The 27,447-nt window shown below is 44.5% G+C and overlaps 1 protein-coding gene across 1 annotated transcript in view; it reads right to left on the bottom strand.

The window, feature by feature from the left end:
• itga1 (integrin, alpha 1) overlaps window positions 1-27,447 on the bottom strand; it is a 292,234-nt gene that overhangs the window by 72,384 nt on the left and 192,403 nt on the right. The window contains exons 14-16 of the mRNA XM_068032751.1: window positions 27,003-27,095; window positions 15,952-16,155; window positions 597-727 (exon numbers count right to left, since the gene is read on the bottom strand). Coding sequence (XP_067888852.1) covers window positions 597-727; window positions 15,952-16,155; window positions 27,003-27,095 — 428 coding nt within the window. The remainder of the gene's footprint in view (window positions 1-596; window positions 728-15,951; window positions 16,156-27,002; window positions 27,096-27,447) is intronic.

Below are 27,447 nucleotides of genomic sequence, written 5' to 3'. Positions count from 1 at the left end.
CTTTGTTTCCTGTCTGCCAACCAATTCTCCATCCATTTCAGTACCTTACCCCCAATCCCATGTGCTTTTAATTTTGCACACTAATCTCTTATGTGGGACCTTATCGAAAGCCTTCTGAAAGTCCAAATGCACCACATCCACTGGTTCTCCCTTATCTATTCTACTACTTACATCCTCATTTTACGTTATTTATGCACTTAATTAAAACACATTCTGGGAATACTAATCAAACTCAGCATGTCAGAACTGCAGTCTATAAAAAACAAACACTTTAAACATTTTACAGTCAAAACTATGAACCAATGCTTTCCGGATGACAGAAATATAACCTGCTGTTTATGGTTCATTTTGCTGCCAAGTCACCTTAGGAAGTCGGTTTGTAGCATTGACCGAAGTCCTGCATGCTGTTCAAACTACACCATTTATATTGTGGGAAGCAGGGGTGGGACAGATTCCATGGCAGAAATTTATGTAAGAAACTTTGTAATAACGGGATTCCTGTGAATTTGCAAATCACACAGAAGGAAAGTCCTGAGACTAAGGCGTTAAATAGGATTTAAAAAAGGGAATAATTGTAATGCAAAACTGATACTAACCAGAAGAGGGCGGCACCACCTAGTGCTCCAACAGTAATATCGACCAGACCATCATCATTCAAATCCATTTGGCCGTCGATCGATTGGCCAAAATATTTGAAATGAACATCTGGTGCAGGTGCAGGGATGCGCTATTAAGAAAGACACTTGATTCACCAAATTTATACATACAATTTTCAATTCTTTAAAAAATTTCCAGTTTAGCTGTAACACTTAAAAAAAAAATGCATGCTTGTGAGTGCTTTTGTTTAAAAGATTTCAGTCGTACTCACTAGTTCTTGAACCAGATAAATACTCTTTTCTGCAATTCAAGCAACAGAAAATGACAATGGCTGCAGAATAATGATGACGTTCATCTTGTGCATCAGCCAAATAGTCTTACACTTTCATCTCAACAGTGATGTAAAAATTTATTTTATTTATTTATTTAGAGATACAGCACTGAAACAGGCCCTTTGGCCCACCAAGTCTGTGCCGACCAACAACCACCCATTTATACTAACCCTACAGTAATCCCATATTCACTACCACCTACCTACACTAGGGGCAATTTACAATGGCCAATTTATCTATCACCTGCAAGTCTTTGGCTGTGGGAGGAAACCAGAGCACCCAGCGAAAACCCCACGGTCACAGGGAAAACTTGCAAACTCCGCACAGGCAGTACCCAGAATTGAACCCGAGTCCCTGGAGCTGTGAGGCTGCGGTGCTAACCACTGTGCAGATTTTATTTCTTTTAGTATTGTATCAATTTCATGTCTGAAAAGAGGAATAAAATACTTATTGATGTGGTTTTCATTTTGATCCAGGAGACAAAGATGAGCAGTCACACCAATTTCACTTGGTAGGAATGCAGGTCAGGCAGCATCTGTGGAGAGGAAAGCAGAGTTAACCTTTCAGGTCAATGACCTTTCGATGCAAGGTCACTGATCTGAAAAGTTAACGCTGTTTCTCACTCCACAGATGCTGCCTGACCTGCTCAGTATTACCAGCATTTTCTGTTTGTGTTTCAGATTTCCAGAATCTGGAATATTTTGCTTTTGAATTCATAGATCTTACTTTGAACAAAGGGAGCTGAAAAGAGCAGCAGGACGGGGAGAGAGAGTGCGAGAGTGAGAGACACAGCAGTGGGGAGCTGAAAACAACGGCAGGCAAGGAGAGAGGGGTTGCAAGAACAGGGGGAAGTTTAAAAGAGTGGCAGGAAGGGGAGAGAGAGAGAGAGACACGCAAGGAGTTTAACGGAGCGTCAGGAAGGGTGAGACCAGCGAGGAGTTTAACGGAGCGTCAGGAAGGAGGAGACCAGCGAGGAGTTTAACGGAGCTTCAGGAAGGAGGAGACCAGCGAGGAGTTTAATGGAGCTATATTAGCCAGTCTGTGTCTCCAGAGTGGAACGACCACGTTCTGAGACAAATCAAAGCATGACATCACAGGAAAACGGGTAGTTGATTAGTTGGTGAGTATTTTTCTCATTTATCTTTCAAAACTCAGGCAGTTTTAGTAATTGTAAGATTTTATTAGCAGTTTTAAGGTTTACTAATAGTAGTAAAGCTTATTAGATTGGCTGGGAGTATTTCCTAGTTATTACTATTACTATTGGTATGGCTTATTACAATTGGTGAGGTTATTAATATTATTGGTAATGTTTTAGAATTGGTAGGGTTTACTCATAGTGGTAAGGTAAATTAGTATTGGTTAAGTTTATTATTAGCAGTAGTAAGGTTATTTTTACTACTGGTAAGGTTTATTGCTATTGGTAGGGTTATTAGTATTAGCAGTAACAGAGTTTATTAGTAGGAGAGTTTAGTTGTAGTACCATGGTTTATTATCTAATAGATAAAGGAATGGCAGGGTTGCTCCAACCGAAAGAGTGCACATCCTGTGTTGTGTGGAAACTCTGGGATGCTTCTCGGGTCCTGGATAACGATATGTGCAGGAAGTGTTGTCAGTTGCAGCAGCTTGATCTCTAGTTGACATCACTGCGGTGCATTCGTGAGGTTGAGAATTTTGTGGAGTATGCAGGCAGAGAGGGAATGTGTGACCACCAGACAGTCAAGAAGAAACAGGCAGGTAGTGCAGGAGATCCCTCAGTGCATCTCACTCTCCAACCGATATTCAGTTCTGAATATTGAGGAAAGTGATGGTTCATCTGGGGATTGCAGTCAGAACCAAGACCAATGCACCACAGGTGGCTCAGCTGTAAAGGGGTGGGGGTGGTGCAACAAAGACTGGAAGAGTGATAGTGACAGGGGATTTGATATTCAGGAGAACAGAAGGCGTTTCTGTAGCTGCAGACATGAATCTAGGATGGTGTGTTGCCTCCCTGGTGCCTGAGTCAAGGATGTCACTAAACGGCTGCATAGCATCCTGAAGGGGGAGGGTAAACAGCCAGCAGTCGTAGTCCACATTGGTACCAATGACAGAGGTAGGAAGAGGGGTGAGGACCCGTAGAAAGAGTTTAGTGAGCTAGTTAAGAAATTAGCAAGCAGGACCTCAAAAGTAGTAATCTCCAGATCACTCCCAGTATCACATGCAAGTGAGTATAGAAATAGATGGATAATGCAGATGAATGCGTGGCTGGAAAGATGGTGCAGGAGGGAGGGCTTTAGATTCCTGGGACACTGAGACCAGTTCTGGAGAAGGTAGGACCTGTACAGGCCAGACAGGTTGCACTTGAACAGAGCTGGGACGAATTTCCTTGCAGGGCGATTTGCTAGTGCTATTGGGGAGGGTTTAAACTAACTTGGCGGTGGGTGTGGGAACCAGGAGATAACACAAGAGAGGAACACCAAGGTGCACAGTGAGTTGGAAGAGACAGTTAGCACTAGTGTAGGAAATAGAGTGAGAGTGTTAGACAGTACCAGAGAAAGGAATAGTTCCATATTAGATGGGAGTGGACTGAGAAGGACGATGAGGAAGGCAAAGGCAGGATTACAATGCATGTGTGTAAACGCACAAAAAGTGAGAAATACAGTTGGTGGGCTACATGCACAAACAGCAGTGTGAGAATATGATGTAGTGGTAATAACGGAAACATGGCTTAAAAATGGCAAGGACTGGGAGCTTAATATTGTCATGATCCAGTACTTTTTTTTCAGAATATGCAGTTTGCCTTTAAGGCTTGCAACGGATCAGTATTGCTTTAACAGCCGGCAAACCTCAGGAGTTATAAGTAGGTGCATTTTCATTGCCTTATAAAGAGCCATTTGGAGACTGTGAATCAAAGGGAGCATTCTCGATACCATGGAAACAGCCACTGGGAGTGAGCCTGATGTGATACATTTGTTACAATTCAGTTTGAACTGGCAGTTAGTAAGACAGTTTGAACACACAGACAGAAGACACAGAGGACACAAACAGCTATGGTGGCAGCACTGAAAAAGAGCTCTCAACCATTTAAACTGAAGGAAATTGGATTTTTGTCTGTTTAATTATTATCTCTCTAAGTTCTAAAAAGGGGGTTAGAGTGAGTCAGTGTAAAAGTGAGCCATCTTACAGTGCTGACTTTGTTTGCACTAGAGTGCTGACTTGGGTAACAATAGAGTGCTACAGTGGAAGTTTGGAAAGTGAGGAAGTTCGGTAAGGAGGGAGTGAGGAGCTCCTTTCATTTCCTACCTGTCCTCAGAGTGAGGGGAGCCCAAAGCTTCCAAAGAGCACAGCTGACTGGGAGAAGACACGGAGGGCAGAGTTCCGGACCGGTAAGTATAAAAAGCTTACCTCTGGAAAAAAAAACTGAAAGTGACGTCACAGGAAAGCTGTGACCTGATTGGCTGGTAGGGATTTTTTTTTACTGAATTTGAAAATAAAACATTGATAAAAATTGATTAAAACCCTAATTAACTAATTAATAAGTTGAGTAACTAAACCAGAGGGAGGAGATTACTGTATTTAGTTAGCATTCAATATTTATAGTAGGAATCCAGCACGAGGGACCATCTAGTTATAACAATTTAGTAAGGATTCAATAAGTATTTATTTATCTTAAATTAATTTATTAATTAGTGCTAGAAATGTCAGTTAGAGGGGTGAAGTGCTTCACCTGTGAGATGTGGGAGGTCCGTGACGCTTCCAGTGTTCCGGACGACTACATCTGCAGGAAGTGTACCCAGTTGCAGCTCCTCACAGACCGCATAGATCAGTTGGAGCGGCAACTGGATGCACTTAGGAGCATGCAGGTGGCACAGAACATCATAGACAGGAGTTTTAGAGAAGTGGTTACACCCAAGGTGCAGGCAGATAGATGGGTGACTGCTAGAAGGGGCAGGCAGTCAGTGCAGGAATCCCCTGTGGCTAACCCCCTCTCTAACAAGTTTTGGATACTGTTGGGGGGGATGGCCTATCAGGGGAAAACAGCAGCAGCCAGAGCAGTGGCACCATGGCTGGCACTGTTGTTCAGCAGGGAGGGACAAAGCGCAGAAGAGCAATAGTTATAGGGGACTCTATAGTCAGGGGCACAGATAGGCGCTTCTGTGGATGTGAAAGAGACTCCAGGATGGTATGTTGCCTCCCTGGTGCCAGGGTCAAGGATGTCTCTGAACGGACAGGGGGCATTCTGAAGGGGGAGGGTGAACAGCCAGACGTTGTGGTACACATCGGAACCAATGACATAGGCAGGAAGAGTGACGAGGTCCTGCAGAGGGAGTTTAGGGAGTTAGGTAGAAAGTTAAAAGACAGGACCTCCAGGGTTGTAATCTCGGGATTACTCCCTGTGCCACGTGCCAGTGAGGCTAGAAATAGGAAGATAGTGCAGCTAAACACGTGGCTGAACAGCTGGTGTAGAAGGGAGGGTTTCAGATATCTGGACCATTGGGATCTCTTCAGGGACAGATGGGGCCTGTACAAGAAGGACGGGTTGCATCGAAACTGGAGGGGCACAAATATCCTGGCTGCGAGGTTTGCTAGTGTCACTCGGGAGGGTTTAAACTAGTGTGGCAGTGGGGTGGGAACCAGAGCAGTAGGACAGCAAGTGAAATAAATGAGGGGGAACTAGTAAATAAGGCCAGTAAGACTAAGAGGAAGAGCAGGCACGGAGATGTTGCGGAGCACAGCGGGACTGGTGGTCTGAAGTGCATTTGTTTCAATGCGAGAAGTATAACAAGTAAGGCAGATGAACTTAGAGCTTGGATTGGTACTTGGAACTATGATGTTGTTGCTATTACAGAGACTTGGTTGAGGGAAGGACAGGATTGGTAGCTAAATGTTCCAGGATTTAGCAGCTTCAGGCAGGATAGAGGGGGATGTAAAAGGGGTGGGGGAATTGCATTACTTGTTAAGGAGAATATCACAGCTGTACTGCGGGAGGACACCTCGGAGGGGTCGTGCAGCAAGGCAATATGGGTGGAGCTCAGGAATAGGAAGGGTGCAGTCACGATGTTGGAAGTTTTCTACAGGCCTCCCAACAGCCAGCGGGAGGTAGAGGAGCAGATATGTAGACAGATTTTGGAAAGATGTAAAGGTAACAGGGTTGTAGTGGTGGGTAATTTTAACTTCCCCTATATTGACTGGGGCTCACTTAGTGCTAGGGGCTTAGAAGGAGAATCCAGGAGGGCTTCTTGAAACAATATGTAGATAGTCCAACTAGGGATGGGGCCGTACTGGACCTGGTATTGGGGAATGAGCCCAGCCAGGTGGTCTAAGTTTCAGTAGGGGAGCATTTCGGGAACAGTGACCATAATTCCATAAGTTTTAAGGTACTTGTGGATAAGGATAAGAGTAGTCCTCGGGTGAAGGTGCTAAATTGGGGGAAGGCTAATTATAACAATATTAGGCAGGAACTGAAGAATTTAGATTGGGGGCGGCTGTTTGAGGGTAAATCAACATCTGACATGTGGGAGTCTTTCAAACATCAGTTGATCAGAATCCAGGACCAGCATGTTCCTGTGAGGAAGAAGGATAAGTTTGGCAAGTTTCGGGAACCTTGGATAACGAGGGATATTGTGAGCCTAGTCAAAAAGAAAAAGGAAGCATTTGTAAGGGCTGGAAGGCTGGGAACAGACGAAGCACTTGAGGAATATAAAGACAGTAGAAAGGAACTTAAGCAAGGAGTCAGGAGGGCTAAAAGGGGTCATGAAAAGTCATTGGAAAACAGGATTAAGGATAATCCCAAGGCTTTTTATTCATATATAAAGAGCAAGAGGGTAACTAGGGAAAGGGTTGGCCCGGTCAAGGACAGAGAAGGGAATCTGTGTGCAGCCAGAGGAAATGGGCGAGGTACTAAATGAGTACTTTGCATCAGTATTCACCAAAGAGAAGGACTTGGTGGATGATGAGCCTAGGGAAGGGAGTGTAGATAGTCTCAGTCATTTCATTATCAAAAAGGAGGAGGTGTTGGGTGTCTTGCAAAGTATTAAGGTAGATAAGTCCCCAGGGCCTGATGGATCTACCTCGGAATACTAAGGGAGGCAAGGGAAGAAATTGCTGGGGCCTTGACAGAAATCTTTACATCCTCATTGGCTACAGGTGAGGTCCCTGAGGACTGGAGAATAGCCAATGTTGTTCCTTTGTTTATGAAGGGTAGCAAGGATAATCCAGGAAATTATAGGCCGCTGAGCCTTACATCAGTGGTAGGGAAATTATTAGAGAGGATTCTTCGGGACAGGATCTACTCCCATTTGGAAACAAACAAACTTATTAGCGAGAGGCAGCCTGGTTTTGTGAAGGGGAGGTCGTGTCTCACTAATTTGATTGAGTTTTTTGAGGAAGTGACGAAGATGATTGATGAAGGAAGGGCAGTGGATATTATCTATATGGACTTCAGTAAAGCCTTTGACAAGGTCCCTCATGGCACATTGGTACAAAAGGTGATGTCACACAGGATCAGAGGTGAGCTGGCAAGATGGATACAGAACTGGCTCGGTCACAGAAGACAGAGGGTAACAGTGGATGGGTGTTTTTCTGAATGGAGGGATATGACTAGTGGTGTTCCGCAGGGATCAGTGCTGGGACCTTTGCTCTTTGTCGTATATATAAATGATTTGGAAGAAAATATAGATGGTCTGATTAGTAAGTTTGCAGACGACACAAAGGTTGGTGGAGTTGCGGATAGTGATGAGGATTGTCAGAGGATACAGCAGGATATAGATCGGTTGGAGACTTGGGCGGAGAAATGGCAGATGGAGTTTAATCCGGACAAATGTGAGGTGATGCATTTTGGAAGATCTAATGCAGGTGGGAAGTATACAGTAAATGGCAGAACCCTTAGGAGTATTGACAGGCAGAGAGATCTGGGCGTACAGGTCCACAGGTCACTGAAAGTGGCAACGCAGGTGGATAAGGTAGTCAAGAAGGCATACAGCATGCTTGCCTTCTTCGGTTGGGGCATAGAGTATAAAAATTGGCAAGTCATGCTGCAGCTGAACAGAACTTTAGTTAGGCCACACTTAGAATATTGCGTGCAATTCTGGTCGCCACACTACCAGAAGGACGTGGAGACTTTGGAGAGGGTACAGAAGAGGTTTACCAGGATGTTGCCTGGTCTGGAGGGCATTAGCTATGAGGAGAGGTTGGATAAACTCGGATTGTTTTCACTGGAACGACGGAGGTGGAGGGGTGACATGATAGAGGTTTACAAAGTTATGAGTGGAATGGACAGAGTGGATAGTCAGAAGCTTTTTCCCAGGGTGGAAGAGTCAGTTACTAGGGGACATAGGTTTAAGGCGAGAGGGGCAAAGTTTAGAAGGGATGTGCGAGGCAAGTTCTTTACACAGAGGGTGGTGAGTGCCTGGCACTTGCTGCCGGGGCAGGTGGTGGAAGCAGGTACGATAATGACGTTCAAGAGGCATCTTGACAAATACACGAATAGGATGGGAATAGAGGGATACGGTCCCTGGAAGTGCAGAAGGTTTTTAGTTTAGGCAGGCATCAAGATCGGCGCAGGCTTGGAGGGTCAAATGGCCTGTTCCTGTGCTGTACTGTTCTTTGTTCTTTGTTCAAGCCAAGACAGAGATCTCTGGTAATTTAAATTGAAGAAAAGGAAGTTAGACCGTGACAATCTTTTATCCCTCAAAAACTCTAAAGTCAGATTGATTCTGTTGAAAGTGTTTGCAAGTCATTAAATGTTGAAATTCGATGGACTTCGAACAACATTCTTTGGGGGACTTCGTACAACATTGGACTGTAAATTTGCAAGGACTCTAATTTTTCTATTTTAAAATATTCATAGTGTTTAAGAATTTAGTTATTTTAATTAAAGAGTTAATTTGTTGATTTAAAGACACCTGGTTTGGTTAGCCTCATTTGGGGGTTAATACATGTTACAATTTGGTGGGTCTTTCTTTAATTTAGAAAGTTTTTAAATAATATGTTAGCTGATCTGTGGAATGACGGGATTGAATTAACAGTGCATTGGTCCCACGACACTGTGGGTAAGGAGTGGGAGGAATTTCTTTCACGTGTTCAGGAGAACTTCCTTGATCAGTAAGTTCTCAGCCCAACTCGAAAAGAGGCATTAAAATAAAAGCAAAATACTGCAGATGCTGGAAATCTGTAATAAATCCTTACCCTTTACTCTAAAATTATCCCAATCACTATTTGGGTAATTAAAGTCACCACTCTACAGTTCTTGCACATTTCTATGATTTCCCTGGAGTCCCGCTCCTCTATCTCCCTCTCACTATTTAGAGTTCTGATGGAAGGTCACTGACCTGAAACGTTAACTCTGCTTCTCTCTCCACAGATGCTGCTGGACCTGCTGAGTATTTCCAGCACCTTTTGTTTTTATTTTAGAAAAGAGGCATTGCTGGATTGAGTTCTGGGCAATGAGGTGGACCAAGTGTCTGTCGGGGAGAACTTGGGTAAAAGTGATCTTCATATCATAAGGTTTAGACTAGTAATGCATAAAAGCAAGGAACAAAAATCGGTAGAATGTCTAGATTGGAAAAGGACTAATTTCATTGCAATGTGAAGGAATCTAGCCAGTCTGGCAGGTACAACTGCATCAGAACAATGAGTTATCTTTAAGGAACAGATGTTTCAGGTACAGGCTAGAAACATTCCAACAAGGGTGAAAGGTAGGGGAACCAAGAACAGGGATCCTTGGTTGACAAGGATTGATAGTAATGATGATGAAGCAAAAAAAGAGGGTGTATGATGCACGTCAGGTGAACTCATCAAGAGAAAAGCAAGCCATGTACAATAAGTTGAGAGGGGAGGTGAACAGAAAAATAAGAACGGCAAAGACAGATTATGAAAATAGAATGGCAGTCAACATAAAAGGGAACCCGAAGATCTTCTACCAGCATGTAAATAGTAAGCGAGTAGTAAGAGGAGGAATGGGGCCTATTAGGGACATAGAAGGTCATATATGCTTGGAGCCACAGGGCAAGGCTAATATACTTAATGAGTACTTTGTATCAGTGTTCACTAAGGAAATGGAGGCTGACAAAATATCGGTAGAAGCAGAGAGAGTCGAGGCAATGGATAGGATTAAAATTGAGAGGGGGAAGGTATTAAAAAGGCTGGCTATGCTTAGGGTAGATCAGTCACCTAGTCCGAATGGCTTGCATCCCAGGTTGCGGGGATCAAACCAGGGAGTGGGATTGACAGCATAGCTCCATGGAGAGCCTGTATGGACTCGATGGGTCGAATGGCCTATTTCTATGCCATAAATGACTATGACTCTCTATGAAAGGCACTTACCCGTTCCATCCAGGCTTTCCCACTTCCCTTCAGATGTCAGGTTAGCCAAATATTTAATGTGGAATAGAAATAAAAATTGAGATAGACTGCCTCATTAAAATATTCAATTGATGGGCCCGTCTCTGTTAAAACTGGAAAGTATCCCCACGATGTCTATCAACTGTGGCTATCAATAGCCTTACAGAGTTCTCGCTTGTATGTAGAGTGGCCATATAGAAGCAGTCATGGTCAATTGCAAAGTTTTCAAAGATGCTTTTTATTGAAACAAAATTAAACTCATTTGGGACTGTCATTGCCTTCCTAACAGCACTGTGGGTGTACCTACACCACATGGACTGCAGTAGTTCAAAAAGGCAGCTCACCAGCATCTTCTCGAGGGCAATTAGGGATGGGCAATAAATGCTGGCCTAGCCAGCGATGCTCACATCCTATGAACAAATAATAAAATGACACAATAGAGATGGCGGGCAGGTGATGCGTCGCAACTGTAGCATGTGGAAACTGGTTGTCGCCAGTGTGATCCACTGCAGCCACATCTGTAGCTCGAGGAAGCTTGGCTCAGAGTTGATGAAATGGAGTCAGAGATTCGGACACTGCAATCCATGGGCTGGGTGGTGCAGGGCGGAGGTGCGGGTTGGGGGGTGGGGGGGGGGGTGGGTGGAGGCGAGTTACCTGGACAGTTTGTTCCAGGAGGTAGTCACATCGCTTAGGCTAGGTACTTCAAATTTGGTCTGTTCTCAGGGACAGGAGGGTGTGACTGCAAGTGAGGCAGGTATGGGGTTCCAGAAGGTGGCAATGGAGGAGCCTCAGCCGTTGCACTTGTCCAACAGGCTTGAGGTTCTTGCAGCTTGTGTGGATGAGAGCAGGGACTGCAGGGAGGATGAGCAAACTGACCACAGTAGTGGGGTGCAGGGAGCTATTCAAGTCCTGGCGAATTGTCTGACTAGAGCTGTAAAGAGGGCTTTAAACTAAATAGATGGGGGAGGGTTCAGGTGAGGGGAGATTTAGAAAGGTAATGAGAAAGGACAAGGCAATAGTGCAGGATAGCGAAATGGGTTATGATAACCAGAGTGTGACAGGAAGGGACAGAGCCTACAAACATAAGAGTACACCAGCAAATAAAGTCAGAGTAGGGAAAAATGATAAAGTATTAAAGGTTCTTTTATCTGGATGCACGCAGCATTAGTAACAAGATGGATGAAGTGATAGCACAAATAAAAATAAATGAGATTTTTTTTTAGATTTTAGATTAGAGATACAGCACTGAAACAGGCCCTTCGGCCCACCGAGTCTGTGCCGACCATCAACCACCCATTTATACTAATCCTACACTAATCCCATATTCCTTCCAAACATCGCCACCTGTCCCTATATTTCCCTACCACCTACCTATACTAGTGACAATTTATAATGGCCAATTTACCTATCAACCTGCAAGTCTTTTGGCTTGTGGGAGGAAACCGGAGCACCCGGAGAAAACCCACGCAGACACAGGGAGAACTTGCAAACTCCACACAGGCAGTACCCAGAATCGAACCCGGGTCCCTGGAGCTGTGAGGCTGCAGTGCTAACCACTGCGCCACTGTGCCGCCCTGGGTATGTTATGATAGCCATTACAGAGACATGGTTGCAAGGCGACCAAGTCTGGGAACTAAATATTCAAGGGTTTTTGTCATTTCAAAAAGATAGGAAGAAAGGAAAAGGAGGTGGGGTAACTCTGTTAAAAAAGGATGAGATCAGTACAGTAGTGAGAAATGATCTTGGCTCGGAAGACCAAGATGTAGTATCAGTTTGGGTGGAGATAAGAAATAGCAAAGGAAAGAAGTCACTGGTGAGAGTAGTTTATAGGTCCCTAACAATACTACACTGTAGGACAGAGTATAAATCAAGAAATGATGGGAGCTTGTAAGAAAGATTTTGCAATAAACGTGAGTGATTGTAATCTTCATATAAACTGGATGAATCAATTTGGCAAAGGTAGCCCGGAGAATGAGTTCATAGAGTGTATTAGGGACAGTTTCTTAGAACAATACATTCTGGAACTAACCTGGGAGCAGCCTATTTTAGACCTGGTAATGTGTAATGAGACAGGATTACTAAATAACTTCATAGTAAAGGATCCTCGAGGCAATGGTGATCATCATATGATAGAATTTCACATTCAGGTTGAGGGTCAGAAATTTTGGGTCTGAAACTAGAGTCTTGGACTTAAAAAATGGCAATTACAAGGGTATGAAGACAGAGTTGGCTAAAGTGGGTTGGGAAAATAAGTTAAAGGCTAAGACAGTAGAGAAGCAGTGGCAGACATTTAAGGAAATATTTCATAGCTCTCAAAGAAAAGATATATTCCATTGAGAAACAAAGACTCTGAGAAGAATGCACCATCCATGGCTAAGTAAGGAATTTAAGGATGGTAACAAATTTCAAGAAAAGGTGTACAATGCTGCAAAGATTTGCAGTAGGCCAGACGATGGGAAAGTTTTAGAAACCGACAGAGGATGACTTAAAATAGAGGGAGAAAATAAAGTATGAGAGCAAACTAGCAAGAAATATAAAAACAGAGAGTAAAAGCTTTACAAATATAAAAAGGAAGAGACTAGCTAAAGCAAGTGTTCATCCCTTAGAGGTTGAGACTGGGGAATTAATAATGGGAAACAAGAAAATGGCAGAGACTTTAAATAAGTATTTTGTATCTGTCTTCACAGTAGAAGACACAAAAAGCATCCCAAGAATAGCAGAAAATCAAGAGGCAAAAAGGAGGGAGGAACATAAAGCAATCACTATCACTCGAGAAAACGTACTAGGAAATCAAATGGGACTAAAGGCCCCTGGACCTGATGGCCTGCATCCTACGGTCTTAAAAGAAGTGGCTGCACAGATAGGGGATGCATTGGTTGAAATCTTCTGAAATTCCCTAGATTCTGGAAAGGTCCCAGAGATTGGAAAACCAGAAATATAACACCTCTATTCAAGAACGTGGCTGGGGGGGTGGGGGGCGGGGGTTGGTGGCGGGGGTGCGACAGAAAGCAGGAAACTATAGACCAGTTTGCCTAACATTTGTCATTGGGAAAATGCTAGATTTCATTATTAAGGAAGTAACAGCAGGATATTTAGAAAATCAGAATGCAATCAGGCAGAATCAACATGGTTTTATGCAAGGAAAATTGAAAATTTATTAGAGTTCTTTGAGGATGTAACAAGCAGGGTGGATAAAAGGGCACCAGTAGATGTAGTGTATTTGGATTGCCAAAAGGCATTCAATAAGGCGCCACGTAAAAGGTTACTGCAACAGATAAGAGCTCATGTGTTAGGGGTAATATATTAGCATGGATAGAGGATTGGTTAACTAACGAAAAACAGCGTTAGCATAAATGGGGCATTTCCAGGTTAGCAAACTGTAACTATTAATGACTTTGATGAAGGGACTGCATGTATTGTAGCCAAATTTGTGGACAATACAAAGATAGGTAGGAAAGCAAGTTGTGAGAAGGACTCAAAGGCTGGGATTTTGTGTTAGAGGTGGGGCTTCTGATGCTAGGGGGAAAGCACGCCTTAGCCTTTTAGTGCCTTGCCCCCACCCCAGAGCAATCCTCCGGTCTTTTTAAAATCTGAGTTTCACGAGCCGGGATCCCCGTCCCGTCAAAGGCAGGGATCCTGCCTCCAAGAGTCAGCAGTATCGACAGTGCCACCGGGAGTGGTGCCCACCGTTGGTACTGCAGAGGCCTTGGGCACAGGCCCAGCATTGGAGAACTGGACATTAGGTAAGTGAGGCGGGGTTGCCGGGGCCAGTCCAGAAGGCCCTGGAGTGGGGGGTGGTCGTGCAGTCCAGGGTGAAAGGGGGGGTTCCGGTGGGGGGTAAAGTTGCTCCCATCGGGGGTCCTCCATGGGCCACAGATTGCCCACAGAGGAGGAAGCCCCCTCACCCAAGCCCGCAGGGAATGCGTCTCATGTTACAAGGCGCCCTCCCCATGTGGCGGAGACACCCGTCACTGCTGGTAAGATCACAGTGGTGGCTGAAAGAGGCCCTTAATTGGTCATTAATAGGCCACCTAAGAGCCTCAATTGGCCTCAGGGCAGGAAGGCAGTCATTGGCCTATCCCACCCCCAGGAAGATCACGAGGCAACGGGCCCTCCATCTGTTGCGATTCTCTGGCTCCGCCCTCTGCCTCCGACCCAACCTCAGGGAGAACCCATAATATCCAGTCCAAAGTGTCTACAAAGAGATATAAGATAGGTTAAATGAGTGGGCAAAAATTTGGCGGTGGAATATAATGTAGGAAAATGTCCACTTTGGCAGGAAGAATAGAAAAGCTGAATATTATTTACATGGAGAGAGACTACAGAATGCTGCGGTACAGAGGGATCTGGGGGTCCTTGTGCATGAATCGCAAAAATCGCAGGTACAGCAGTTAATTAGGAAGGCAAATGGCTTGTTGGCATTTATTGCAAGGGGGATAGAGTATAAAAGTAGGGAAGGGTTGCTACAACTGTACAGGGCAATGGTGAGACTGCACCTAGAGTATTGTGAATGTATGATTTTCAGAAGGAGTTAGATTTAATTTGCTGACTGTTCTTGGAGATCCTATTTACTCAGCAGGAAGAGAGGCTGACACTATCGCAATCACTCAGTTCTTGTTGCAAACTGTTTTATTTTTTATATTTTCTCCCATGTACCACAAACCAGTACTGCTGTCAGCTCAGGAATTCAGTCTGAGCCAACTGGAATTATATTTGATCATCAACACCTTCCAAAAAAAACAGCTACTTTCCAAAAGCAATTATGTTACTCAGGTTGGAGTTTTTTGAGAAAGCATCTTAAATACTTGGAGACAATAATACAAATAATTATTGAGAAAGAAATTGGATGTCGTTGCACCCATTTTACACAATTAAATCCAATTTTGGGGACCAATATCCTACTCCCCAAGGACACCTGAAAAACGACAAACAAAACTGGGTCGAGCCATTTTTAGGCATCTCTGAGATCCCTTACCTTTGTAAATAAGGTACCTAAAACCAATTCAGGTCCCTTCTGTGCAATTGGGCAGCAACGAGCTGCGCTGCTATCGGGCCAGTCTGTTCACATTTCTTTTGCAAAAGTAGGTTTATCGAATGCCAATTTTTACAAACACCTTCCTGTGGAGGCAGGATGAGCTGGCGTGCTCCACCCAATTCCACAGTCATCAAAATTGGCACCCACTGCCCCACAACTACCCACACAAATGTACTGTAGCCTACTTCAACCTCCCATCCTGGGACTTAACTTTGGGTGGCTTGCTTTGGTGGCAATGGCCCAAAGACTTGTTCTGTTCAAAATGCCTGAGCTGCCTGTAGAGGCACAACTGGCACCGGCAGCTCATGCACTACATACAATGAGGCCCAGGCCCAATTTTAGGCCAGCCTCAGGTCTCTTGATTGGGTAGCACATTGCCTGCGCACAATTTTGCATCCCATTGAGTGAAATGCAGTCTTTAAAATTATTTGTCACCTAATTTGAAGAACTGAAGACATGCCCTCCACCAAACTTGGAAATAGTTCAAAAACATTTTAAAAATAGTTTAACTAAAATTGGCCGATTTATAAATGACGTTTTTGTCGAATTTCTGGATGTCATTCTGCACTCGCAATGGTATGGTGTTTTTGTAGTACTCATAAAAATACTGTTCTATGTATATAATCTGGAGAATAAATAATATATTTTCAAGCTCTATCAACATCAAACCTGTGAACAATTTTTGTTAATGGTTGTGCCAGATCCATGGAAGAGGTAAACAGCACCCTGATGGTTGTCTTCTAAAGGTGCTCCAATCACAACATCATTGTAGTTATCCAGGTTGAGATCTGAAACTGCAGTTATGGCTGTTCCAAAGCGCGAACCACATGGTTGCCTCATTGGGTGGCTGCATTTCTGGTCTTCAACTGCAGCCTATTAAAAGCAAATGCTGATAATATTAATTGTGCATATTAAGACTAAATCGTTTTTGAAACTTTTCTGACCATTTTCTATTTTTGAATGAAAATACAGAAAATCCGGTAATACAAAGAACAAAGAACAAAGAAAATTACAGCACAGGAACAGGCCCTTCGGCCCTCCAAGCCTACGCCGATCCAAATCCTCTATCTAAACCTGTCGCCCATTTTCTAAGGGTCTGTATCTCTTTACTTCCTGCCCATTCATGTATCTGTCTCGATACATCTTAAAAGACGCTATCGTGCCCACGTCTACCACCTCCGCTGGTAATGCGTTCCATGCACCCACCACCCTCTGCGTAAAGAACTTTCCACGCATATCCCCCCTAAACCTTTCCCCTTTCACTTTGAACTCGTGTCCCCTTGTAATTGAATTCCCCACTCTGGGAAAAAGCTTCTTGCTATCCACCCTGTCTATACCTCTCATGATTTTGTACACCTCAATCAGGTCCCCCCTCAACCTCCATCTTTCTAATGAAAATAATCCTAATCTACTCAACCTCTCTTCATAGCTAGCGCCCTCCATACCAGGCAACATCCTGGTGAACCTCCTCTGCACCCTCTCCAAAGCATCCACATCCTTTTGGTAATGTGGCGACCAGAACTGCACGCAGTATTCCAAATGTGGCCGAACCAAAGTCCTATACAACTGTATTGTAGAAAGATTATTGGAAGATATCCAGGATAACAACCACCATTCAAATCCTTGCATATAGAATGACTATATTGGTGGATACATTTTGGTTAACAGTTAAATGTCCAGTTTATTAAAAGGATAAGAAACAGCTGATCACTTACAGGTGAAAAAATCATTATGCCTGAGACAACAGCCATATTGTGTTTCCTATGCCAACATTGTTGCTTGTCAATTGCAAATACCAATAAAAAAGAGAGACCAGGGTCAAATACCAGGCTAGGTTTGGGACTATATGCACAGACTATACAAATGTGTATTTCTAATACTCTCCTCATGGACTATAGGAATTTACATACTCAATCTACCTTTGGGGAAATTAGTATGGCCTATTTGCACCAGGCATCATATTGCAATGCCCTGATTCTTGTTTGTGTCACTTCAAGAACCTTCAAAATTACTCTGTTCAAACAAGCACAGTTGCAATATGCAGCTAGTATAGAAGCATGGAGTAAAAAATGCTAACCAGAAAAGTGAGGGCAGAATATTTCTAGCCCTGGAAAGGTGGCTTTGGAGGCAGGAGGCGTGGAAATATGGACCGCCATGCATCAGGTTGGCTCCCCGACATGTTCCAGCCTCCAGGAGATCTTCCTGGAGATGAACCTGCCCAATCGAGGCACTTAGAAAGGCAATTATCCCTATTTTTGGATGCAGCTGGAATTTTGTGAGTGCTGCAGGGGTCCCCTGCTATGTTAGCCCCTCAGGCAGGTGAAAGGAGGTGGCCTCACAGATGGAGGTCAGAGCCTTGTTACTTATGAGGCTGTAGAAGAGCTCACCGACAGCAAATGGCGAGGCTGTTGTCTGCCCCTATTGCAGCCTTACCGTTGAGTGAAAAAATTGTGGAGACAGATGTCTCCAAAGACCACATGCAGTGAACCTTAAAGGCTTGCTACCCGACCCGAACCTGATGGGACCCGACGACATGTGTCGGGTTCGGGTCGCTCTTCCGGGTCCAGCTTTTGGGCTCGGGTTGGGTCAGGCTGGGCACACACAGTACTACCTTTTGCTCTGTTGGGAGGAAAAGGGAAGTTGAGTAAGTAAGTGTCAAAATTTGAATAGCCTACCTGAGCTGGCAGTCCGGGATGTCAAGGAGGGAAACGTGCATCCTGGCTCCAGACTCTGAGTTGCGCAGTGAGCGAGTGAGTCATCGCGCTCATGCTGCAGCTTCCTTCCATTCCATCCTAAAGTGGTAAGTACAGTGAGTGCACTATGGTCGGGTCGGGCTGGGTCAGGCTCGGATAAAAATGGAAGGGCTCGGGCCGGGTGGCGCTCAGGTCCAATGTGGTTCTGTTGGGTTCGGGTCAGGTTTTTTTTTCCAGATCCCGCAGGCCTTTAGTGAACCTTGCATCTGCTCCATAGATGCTAATGGCGGCTGCAGTACCTCCCTGATGCTCCATCAGTCCGGCTTTCTGCAGCACTCCCCCAGTCTCAGTTGGGGCTGCATGCCTCCTTTGGAGTGGCTCATGATGTTCAGCACTCCCATCGACGGCGACCACAGAGACAAATTGGCCGCCTCCCCTAAGATCCCCCCATTACCACACCTTTGACCCATGAGGGGTCAGGACCCAGAGATGGTCCCAACATCTGAAAATATTTAAAGAGGAAAGTATTCCACCCTTTTAGTCATTCTCTTTAAAAATGTTTCATTATAAATGTGCACCCTTGGAGACCTTACACATGCAGTTATAATGCTCAGATTGCTCGGCCTTCAATAAGAAAAAGCCAAAGAAACTACTTGCAAAGTCTTGTCAGGCAGGCTTTCAAGAGAGAAAGGCAGAATATAAAAGGAAGAAAGTAATGACAGAAAAGGAGACAAACCAAGCAGAAAGAGGATAGGCACCAGGAGGAGGGAAAAACAAGTAATACCATGTGGCCATTGTCTGTGGGCCATATGACTAATGCAGTTTGGATTACGTTTTGTGGGGTGAACAAACTCAAGTATATGTGACTTCCCAAAGAAATCTCACAGCCAGGATTTGCTCAATGTTACCGGTGCTGTCTATTTAACCTTGGCTAATTTGTGAAAGAGGCCCAATCGGGGGATTTTTCCTCCAGTCAAATAGCTATTTATCCAGAAGGGATTTCCAAAGGAAGCTTTCGAGACACACATTTATATCCCAGCTGTCACATTTACAACCATCAGTTCTGTCGCAACATAAAGACAAGCCTCGCTATCTCAAAAAATGATTTTTTTTTTTAACAAACAGATTTAGTCCGTCTCTAATTCAGCCAGTCGGTACCTCAGCTTTTCTTAAGTAAATCTGATTGGTCGAGTCCACTAGGTTCTGTTAAAAGTAATTTTAAGCCTGTAAGTCATTTTAAACATTACTGGAAATGAAGCTGAACATTTGCTTGGTTCAAATTGTCTTCTCAACTTCATGTGGAGTGGAGTCTGCTGAGGCAGGCCTAATTATGTATGCGGTATTCTTTGATTTTTGTATAGCATAACTTAATAGCCTGCCTGTCTGTGTCCTAAGCCAGGTTTGTTTTGTTCAACTGCATTTGACAATCCATTTTTAGTTGCTAATAAAAAGGATGTGTGTGTTTTCGCAATCTGAGAATGGTGCATTTACGCCGGAGCGACCTTTGAAAGGCACAAATGAAAAATGTAATTCTGGAGTTTTGTGCAGCTCTGCCATTACCTGCACTGGCCTATCGTGTCTGTGCTGGCTGGAAAAAAAAGCCACTCAGCCAAATCCTACTTTCCAGCATTTGGTCCGTAGCCCTGCAGATTACAGCCCTTCAGGTGCACATTCAGACACCTTGTAAATGAGATGAGGTTTTCTGCCTCTACCACCTTTTCAGGCAGTGAGTTCCAGATCCCCATCACCCTCTGGGTGAAATTTCTTTCCTAATCTCCCCTCTAATCCTTCTACTAATCACTTTAAATCTATGTCCCCTAGTCACTGACCTCTCTGCTAAGGTAAATAGACCCATCCCATCCACTCTACTTAGACCTGTCATAATTTTATACACCTCAATTAAATCTCCCCTCAACCTCCTCTGTTCCAAGGAGAACAACCCCAGCCTATCCAATATTTCCTCACAGCTACAATTTTCCAGTCCTGGCAACATCCTCGTAAATCTCCTCTGTACCCTTTCTGTAATGAAGTGCCCAGAACGGACACACAGTACTCAAGTTGTGGCCTAACTAATGACTTATACAGTTCCAACATAACCTCCCTGCTCTTATATTCTATACCTCGGCTAATAAAGGAAAGGATTCCATACGCCTTTTTAACCACCTAATCGACCTGTCCTGCTACTTTCAGGGATCTCTGGACATTCACTCCAAGGTCCCTCACTTCCTCTACACTTCTCAGTATTTTGCCATTTATTATGTATTCCTTTGCCTTTTTTTGACCTCCCCAACTGCATCACCTCACACTTCTCTGGGTCAAATTCCATTTGCCACTTTTCTGCCCACCTGACCAGACCATCAATATCTTCCTGCAGTCTACAGCTATCCTCCTCGCTATCTACTACATGGGCAATTTTTGTGTCACCTGCAATCTTCTTGATTATTCCCCCTACATTTACATCCAAATCATTAATATATACCATAAAAAGCAGGAGACCCATTACTTAGCCCTGTGGAGCCCCACTGGAGACACAGTCTTCCAGTCGCAAAAACACCCGTCAACAATTACCTTTTGTTTTCTGACACTGTGCCAATTTTGAATCGAGCTGGCTACATTCCCCTGGGTCTCAGGGGCTTTTTTTTTTTTTACCCAGTCTGTCATGTCGGACCTTGATGATCCTTCTAACATATAATCCCTCTTCACAGCTATAATTGCTTCTCTAACCAGAATTGCTACCCGCCCTCCCTTTTTATCCCCTCCTCTATCGCGTCTGAAAACCCTGTAAACAGGAACGTGAGCTGCCATTCCTGCCCCTCTTTAAGCCATGTTTCTGTAATAGCTATGATATCATACTGCCACATTTCTATCTGTGCCCTCAGCTCATCTGCTTTATTTGCTATAATCCTTGCATTGAAGTATATACCCTTGAGCACTGCCAAACTCTTTATTTTATATCCTTTGTTTCCTTTGCCTTCCAGACACACTCAACAATTTTCTACCCTGTATTTCCATTTCTGACTTTGCCCCATCTGAGTCTACCCTCAGGTTCCCATCCCCCTGCCAAACTAGTTTAAACTCTGCCAACAGCATTAGCAAAGCTCTCGACAAGGATATTGGTCCTGGCCCTACTGAGGTGCAAAACCATCCCACCTCCCCCAGAACTAGTCCCAACGTCCCAGGAATCTAAAGCTCTCCCTCCCTCCTGCACCATCACTCCAGTTATCGTCTCTAACCTCCTATTTCTATGCTCACCAGCACATGACACGAGGAGTAATCTGGTGTTACTATCTCTGAGGTCCTGCTTTACTCCGTAAAATCTGCTTTCAGGACCTCATCCCTCTTTCTACCTATGTTGTTGGTACCAAAGTGAACCACAACCTCTGGCTGTTCACCCTCCCCATTAAGAATGTCCTGCAGACGCTCTGTGACATCCTTGACCCTGGCACCAGGAAGGCAACATATCATCCTGGAGTCACGTCCATGGCTGCAGAGACGCCTATCCCCTTAACTATCGAATCCCCATACTACTATTTCTCTTCCACTCTTCCTCTTTGCCATGGTGCCCCGATCTTGGCTGTTGCTACACATCTCTGAGGAACCATCGCCTTCACCAGCATCCAAAATGGGAAACTGGTTTGTGAGCAAGATTGACCCAGGATTCCTGCACTACCTGCCTGGTCATCCTAGACTTTCTGGTGGTCACCCATTCCCTCTCTGCCTGCATGTTCCTAACCTGCGGAGTGACCACCTCCCTAAATGTGCTATCCATGAAGTTCTCAGTCTTGTGGATGCACCACAGTGACTCCAGCTGCCACTTGAGTTCCGAAACCCGGAGTTCAAGTTCCTGCAGCTGGTGACACTTCCTGCAGACGTGTTCATCAAGCTATTTGAAGCATCCACCACTTCCAACGTACTACAGGAGGCACATTCCACTTGGCCAAGCTGCCCTGTCATACCTTAACCTTACTTTTAAACAAGTTGCGAGCAGAATGTAGAATTACAGACCCTCACTAACATATCAGCTCCTTCTTCTATTCTCCTGTAGGTAGTTAAGGGTTATTTAAAACTTTTACATTTTTCTATTTTGCAGCTATTTATACAGAGTACCTTACAGTGGATACTCACTCACCAATCGGCTTACAAGTTGAGTTGCACTCACCTAGCTTAGAGACAAAGGAAGAAAACTCACCCAACTACTGGAGGATGAAAAAGGCAGCAGAAAGGAAAACCTCCTTCCCCTCTTCACCGAAACCCCTCACTCACCAAATTCCCAGCTTCACACTCTGTGCCCAAGCCACACTCTGTAATGGTCTAGATGGCCTGGCAGTGGTATGGTTTATTGTTTCAAAATTCTTTTTAAACTTCAAGTTGTTAAAATGTACAACTGTTGCAAAGCTTAAACAACTAGGATCTTTGAATATCCTAGGATTTTCAATTTTAATATTGTCATGTCATATGTCTGGAGCTCAATCGATGAAGTCATTTTCAGATCAATGAGGTAATTTGCATTTAAATAACAAAGTGACTCCTGATAACGCAGCGGCCCACTGATGTCGTCAGAACACACCAAGTTGCACACACGTGCAAACGGTCTCCTGCTCCCAGTGAGATGCTGCGCATGTATAGCCTGCGTCTTGCCAGGACTAATTGGCACATGCGCAGGAAAATGTCACCAGCTACTTGCTCCCCTCGCTCACTTCCCCCCCATTCAGCTACTCTCTCCCACCCCACTGGCCGCTCTCCCCCCTCGGCCACTCGCTCCAGGCCTCTACACTTTCTCCCCCTCCCCCCTCCTCCCCACCAGCTGCTTTCCTCCTCAGCCGCTCACTCCAGACCTCACCATTGCTACCCCCCCACTCCCCTCAGCCGATTGTTCCCCGCTCCTCGTTTCCCGCACCCCCAACCCCTGCCACCCCGCTCTCCAGACACTTGCTCCTCACACCCACCCCCTCCCCCCATCCTTGCTGCTAGCTCTAGGCCACATCGTTTCCCTCCTCTCGGTCACGTGCTCCTACGTTACCCCATCACCCCTCACAGCCCGCCTTGCCTCTTCGGGTGAAGCGCAGAGAATGATCGAACGTGGGAGCAAGTGACCGAGAGGACGGAAGTGGCATGGCCTAGAGCTAGCATCTGGAGGCGGTGGGTGGAATCAGGGAGCGAGCAGCTGGAGAATGCGGCGGGGGGTGGGGGGTGGTGAGGGGGGGGGTGGTTGGGGGAGTGTTTGCAAGGAGCGGGGAACAATCGGCCAAGGGGAGGGGAAGAGGGGGGGTAGCAGTGGCGAGGTCTGGAGCGAGTTGGTGAGGGAGTGAGGGAAACAGCAAGACTGTGTCGAGTGTGAATGTGTGGATTAGGAGAATGGGAGATTGTAGAATGGACGCAGAGGTGGGGTGGGGGGGTGGGGGGGGAGCAGAAATTCAGAGTTATTTCCTCTATAAACTTCACAGTGTAAATGTTGACTTTACCGTCCCATAGAAAGTTGCTTTACATTCCAAATTTCAATGGCAGTATCATACCAGAGATATTCTGTCTTTGTCAAAAAAAATCAGAGCAGGTGAGCATGAGACATCCAAGAAATGATACAAATGAAGCAATGGCAGGAGGGAGTGGGGGACTGTTGGGGGTGGGATGGAGTAACTGATGGCAACCTTTGAGGAGATTTTCAGGTTGAAGTTGTTTTTCTGTGATAAATTGAGCAGCGCCATCTTTAATCCTGGCAGCTGCCTGAACGTCGCAGTGACATTTCAGTAGAAGAGGCTGCATTTGTGCATGTGCTTGTACTGTGCCACCTAGTGGTTGCGTTGTCAGCAAATGCAGCCTTTAAATAATCCCTTCTGTTTTTCCATAGTACTTAACCTCACTAAAGTCACTGACCCAACAAACATATCTTTTCCAATAACTCAAATCTGCTTAGTAATTATACGAAATGTTGCTATTCTCAAAGATTTGTGACCTTTATCCTTATTCAAACTCAGGACTTTTCAATAAGTACAAAATTCAAAATTAGCTTAATTAGCTGATTTTATGTCCATATAAATAAAAGTCAATAATTATTTTAATCCTAAATTAATAATTTATAAATTAGGAACTTGAAGTGGCCTGAATTTGCAGATCACACACAACAGGGAAACTGAATAAAAAAAACTCCAGTCTCAAAATTCAACTTTACACCTTAAAATGATTATAAATTAAAGCTTATTTAAGAAGTTTGACTTCCATTCATTGGCTCGAGGGTTCCAGATGGTGAATGAGGCCAATGAGTGCCTGATTGGCCACTATGCTCACTGCAACATATTCTAATTAGAAAACCTGCAAAATTTGGAGTAAGTTAGCAAAGCAGCAATCGGCAAATGTGACAGCACAATTTATGGTGTACGTCGTCATTCTTGCTGGTGTGGAATAATCTGGGCCATTCTATCACTGATCAGTTTTAAGTTTGAAAATGTTTTCCTGTGAGAAGCTTAAAATTTACTTGTAACAACAAATATTTAAAATTTTTTCAATTCATGCTTTCTGGGTAACTAGTATTCATGAAAGGGGTGATTCTGCGATCCCATACTCCCAGTAGGGAATAGCTCTCATCTGTTGGAAAATCAGCTGATACCTATCGACTGCAATAGGACATAGATCGACCAGCAGAATGGGCAGACAAGTGGAAGATGGAAATTAATAGAGAAATGTAAGGTGACGCATTTTGGAAAAAGGGATAGGGAGAGGCAATGTAGACCAAATGGCACAGTTCTAAAGAGTGTACAGGAACAGAGGGACCTGGGGGTTCATGTGCACAGATCTTTAAAGGTGACAGCACATATTGAGAGAGTAGTTAAAGTATATGGGATCTTGGGCTTTATAAATAGATATTGAGTATAAAAGCAGGGAGGTTATGCTGAACCTTTATAAAGCTCTGGTAAGGCCACAACTAGAGTAGTGCATCCAGTTCTGGTCATCACACTTTAGGAAGGATGTGAGGGTCCTTGAGAGGGTGCAGAGGAGTTACCAGAATGGTTCCAGGAATGAGGGATTTTAGCTGCAACGTTAGGTTGGAGAACCTGGGGTTGTTGATCTTGGAGCAAAGGAAATTGTGGGGAGATTTGACAGAGGAGTGCAAGATTCTGACAGGTTTGGATAGAGTAGGCAAAGAAAAGCTTTTCTCATTAGCTGATGGTACAGGTCTAGGGGGCACAAATTTAAGGTTTTGGGCAAGAGATGCAGGGGAGATGCGAGAAAGAACATTTTTATGCAGCGAGTGGTAATGACCTGGAACTCTCTATCCACGAGGGAGGTGGAATTGGAGACAATTAATTATTTCAAAAGGAAATTGAATGGGGTCTTGAGGGAAATAAACATACAGGGCTACAGGGTAGAGCTGGGGAATGGAACTGATTGGATGGCTCTGCAGAGAGCGGACATGGACGCAGTGGGCTGAATGGCCTTCTTCTGTGCCTTTATGAATCTATGACTCAATGTTGCAACACTATCTCCAACCTGCACTCCCTTTGAGCACAACTTCCTCATTGAGAGCTTAATTAACACTTAAATTTATTGTGCAGATCAATGTATCTGCATCCGTGGATATGTAAAGTAAACATAACATGTCCACATCAGTGTAACATAAAAGTGGGGTAAAGTTGCTTTTGTCTCATTTTCAAGTCTGAAATGGGTGTAGCACACAGAGTGCACACCCCAAATAGGAGACCCAAAGTTGGTCTGAAATTGGCCTCAGGCCTCATGAACATTTGCAACAATCTTCAGTCAGCAGTGCCAGGTGGATGATCAATCTCAGCCTCCTCCTGAAGTCCCCAGCATCACAAAAACCAGTCTTCAGCCAATTCGATTCATTCCACGTGATATCAAGAAATGACTGAAGGCACTGGATACTGCAAAGGCAATGGGTCCTAACAATATTCCGGCAATAGTACTGAAGACCTGTGCTCCAGAACTTGCCACGACCCTAGCCAAGCTGTTCCAGGGCAGCTACAACACTTGCATCTACCCGGCAATGTGGAAAATTGCCCAGGTATGTCCTGTACACAAAAAGCAGCACAAATCCAAACCGGCCAATTACCGCCCCATCAGTCTACTCTCAATCATCAGTAAAGTGATGGAAGGTGTCGTCGACAGTGCTATCAAGCGGCACTTGCTTAGCAATAACCTGCTCAGTGATGCTCAGTTTGGGTTCCACCAGGGCCACTCAGCTCCTGCCCTCATTACAGCCTTAGTTAACATGGACGAAAGAGTTGAACTCAAGAGGTGAGGTGAGAGTGACTGCCCTTGACATCAAGGCAGCATTTGACCGAGTATGGCATCAAAGAGCCCTAGCTAAACTGAAGTCAATGGGAATCGGGGGAAAACTCTCCGCTGGTTGGATTCATATCTAGCACAAAGGAAGATGGTTGTTGTTGTTGGAGGTCAATCATCTCAGCTCCAGAACATCACTGCAGGAGTTCCTCAGGTTAGTGTCCTAGGCCCAACCATCTTCAGCTGCTTCATCAATGACCTTCCCTCCATCATAAGGTCAGAAGTGGGGATGTTCGCTGATGATTGCACAATGTTCAGCACCATTTGCAACTCCTCAGATAGTGAAGCAGTCTGTGTAGAAATGCAGCAAGACCTGGGCAATATCCAGGCTTGGGCTGATAAGTGGCAAATAACATTCACGCCACACAAGTGCCAGGCAATGACCATCTCCAACAAGAGAGAATCTAACCATCTCCTCTTGACATACAATGGCATTACGATTGCTGAATCCCCCACTATCAGCATCCTGGGGATGACCATTGACCAGAAACTGAACTGGAGTAGCCACATAAAAACTGTGGCAACAAGTCATGTCCATGTCCATAAAATGGGCACCACAATAGACAATTTTGGGGACCAATGGGTACAATGAGGTCCAATTACTGCCCCATTGGTTAACTGGCTAATTTGATTAAAAAGCAAAACAGAAGTGTGGAAAGATACAAGATAAAGTTATTTTAATACTATTTTAAAACAAAGTTTTCAAAAGAATGCAGTACTTTTTGTCCTTACCTCATTGAATCTGTCTGTATGGTGACCCGAGTCAGAATGGCAATTGCACTGCTGTTTTGGTGGCTCAAGGATCATATGATATTGAAACTTATTCTAAGAATAAAAGAAGACATGGAGAATGAGATGTGTGCTAGCATCCTACTTTAACTTGTGCATATGTGTCCAAATGTTCATCGCAGTTTGCCAAAACATTGGAGGGCAGTGTGCAGGGGGGAGGTGTGGTGCGGGGGTGAAACAGAAGAGATAGGAGTGTGGGTAAGTGGGACCATGGCTTAAGATTTTATGCTTTCTCTGCTGCTGTTGAAAATTCATTGCAAGTCTATTGCCTAATCCCTCTATAAGGTGGAAAAATGTTTCTGGTTTCAAAGTCATATCTTGGTATCTGGTTTCATTTTTTAAAAATTCTAGACATAAATCAAGGGCTTTTTTCAAAATTAGATCAATG

This window comes from Heterodontus francisci, chromosome 1, assembly GCF_036365525.1.
Source record: "Heterodontus francisci isolate sHetFra1 chromosome 1, sHetFra1.hap1, whole genome shotgun sequence".
NCBI lineage: Eukaryota > Metazoa > Chordata > Chondrichthyes > Heterodontiformes > Heterodontidae > Heterodontus > Heterodontus francisci.
This window is presented reverse-complemented; position numbering and strand designations above follow the sequence as displayed.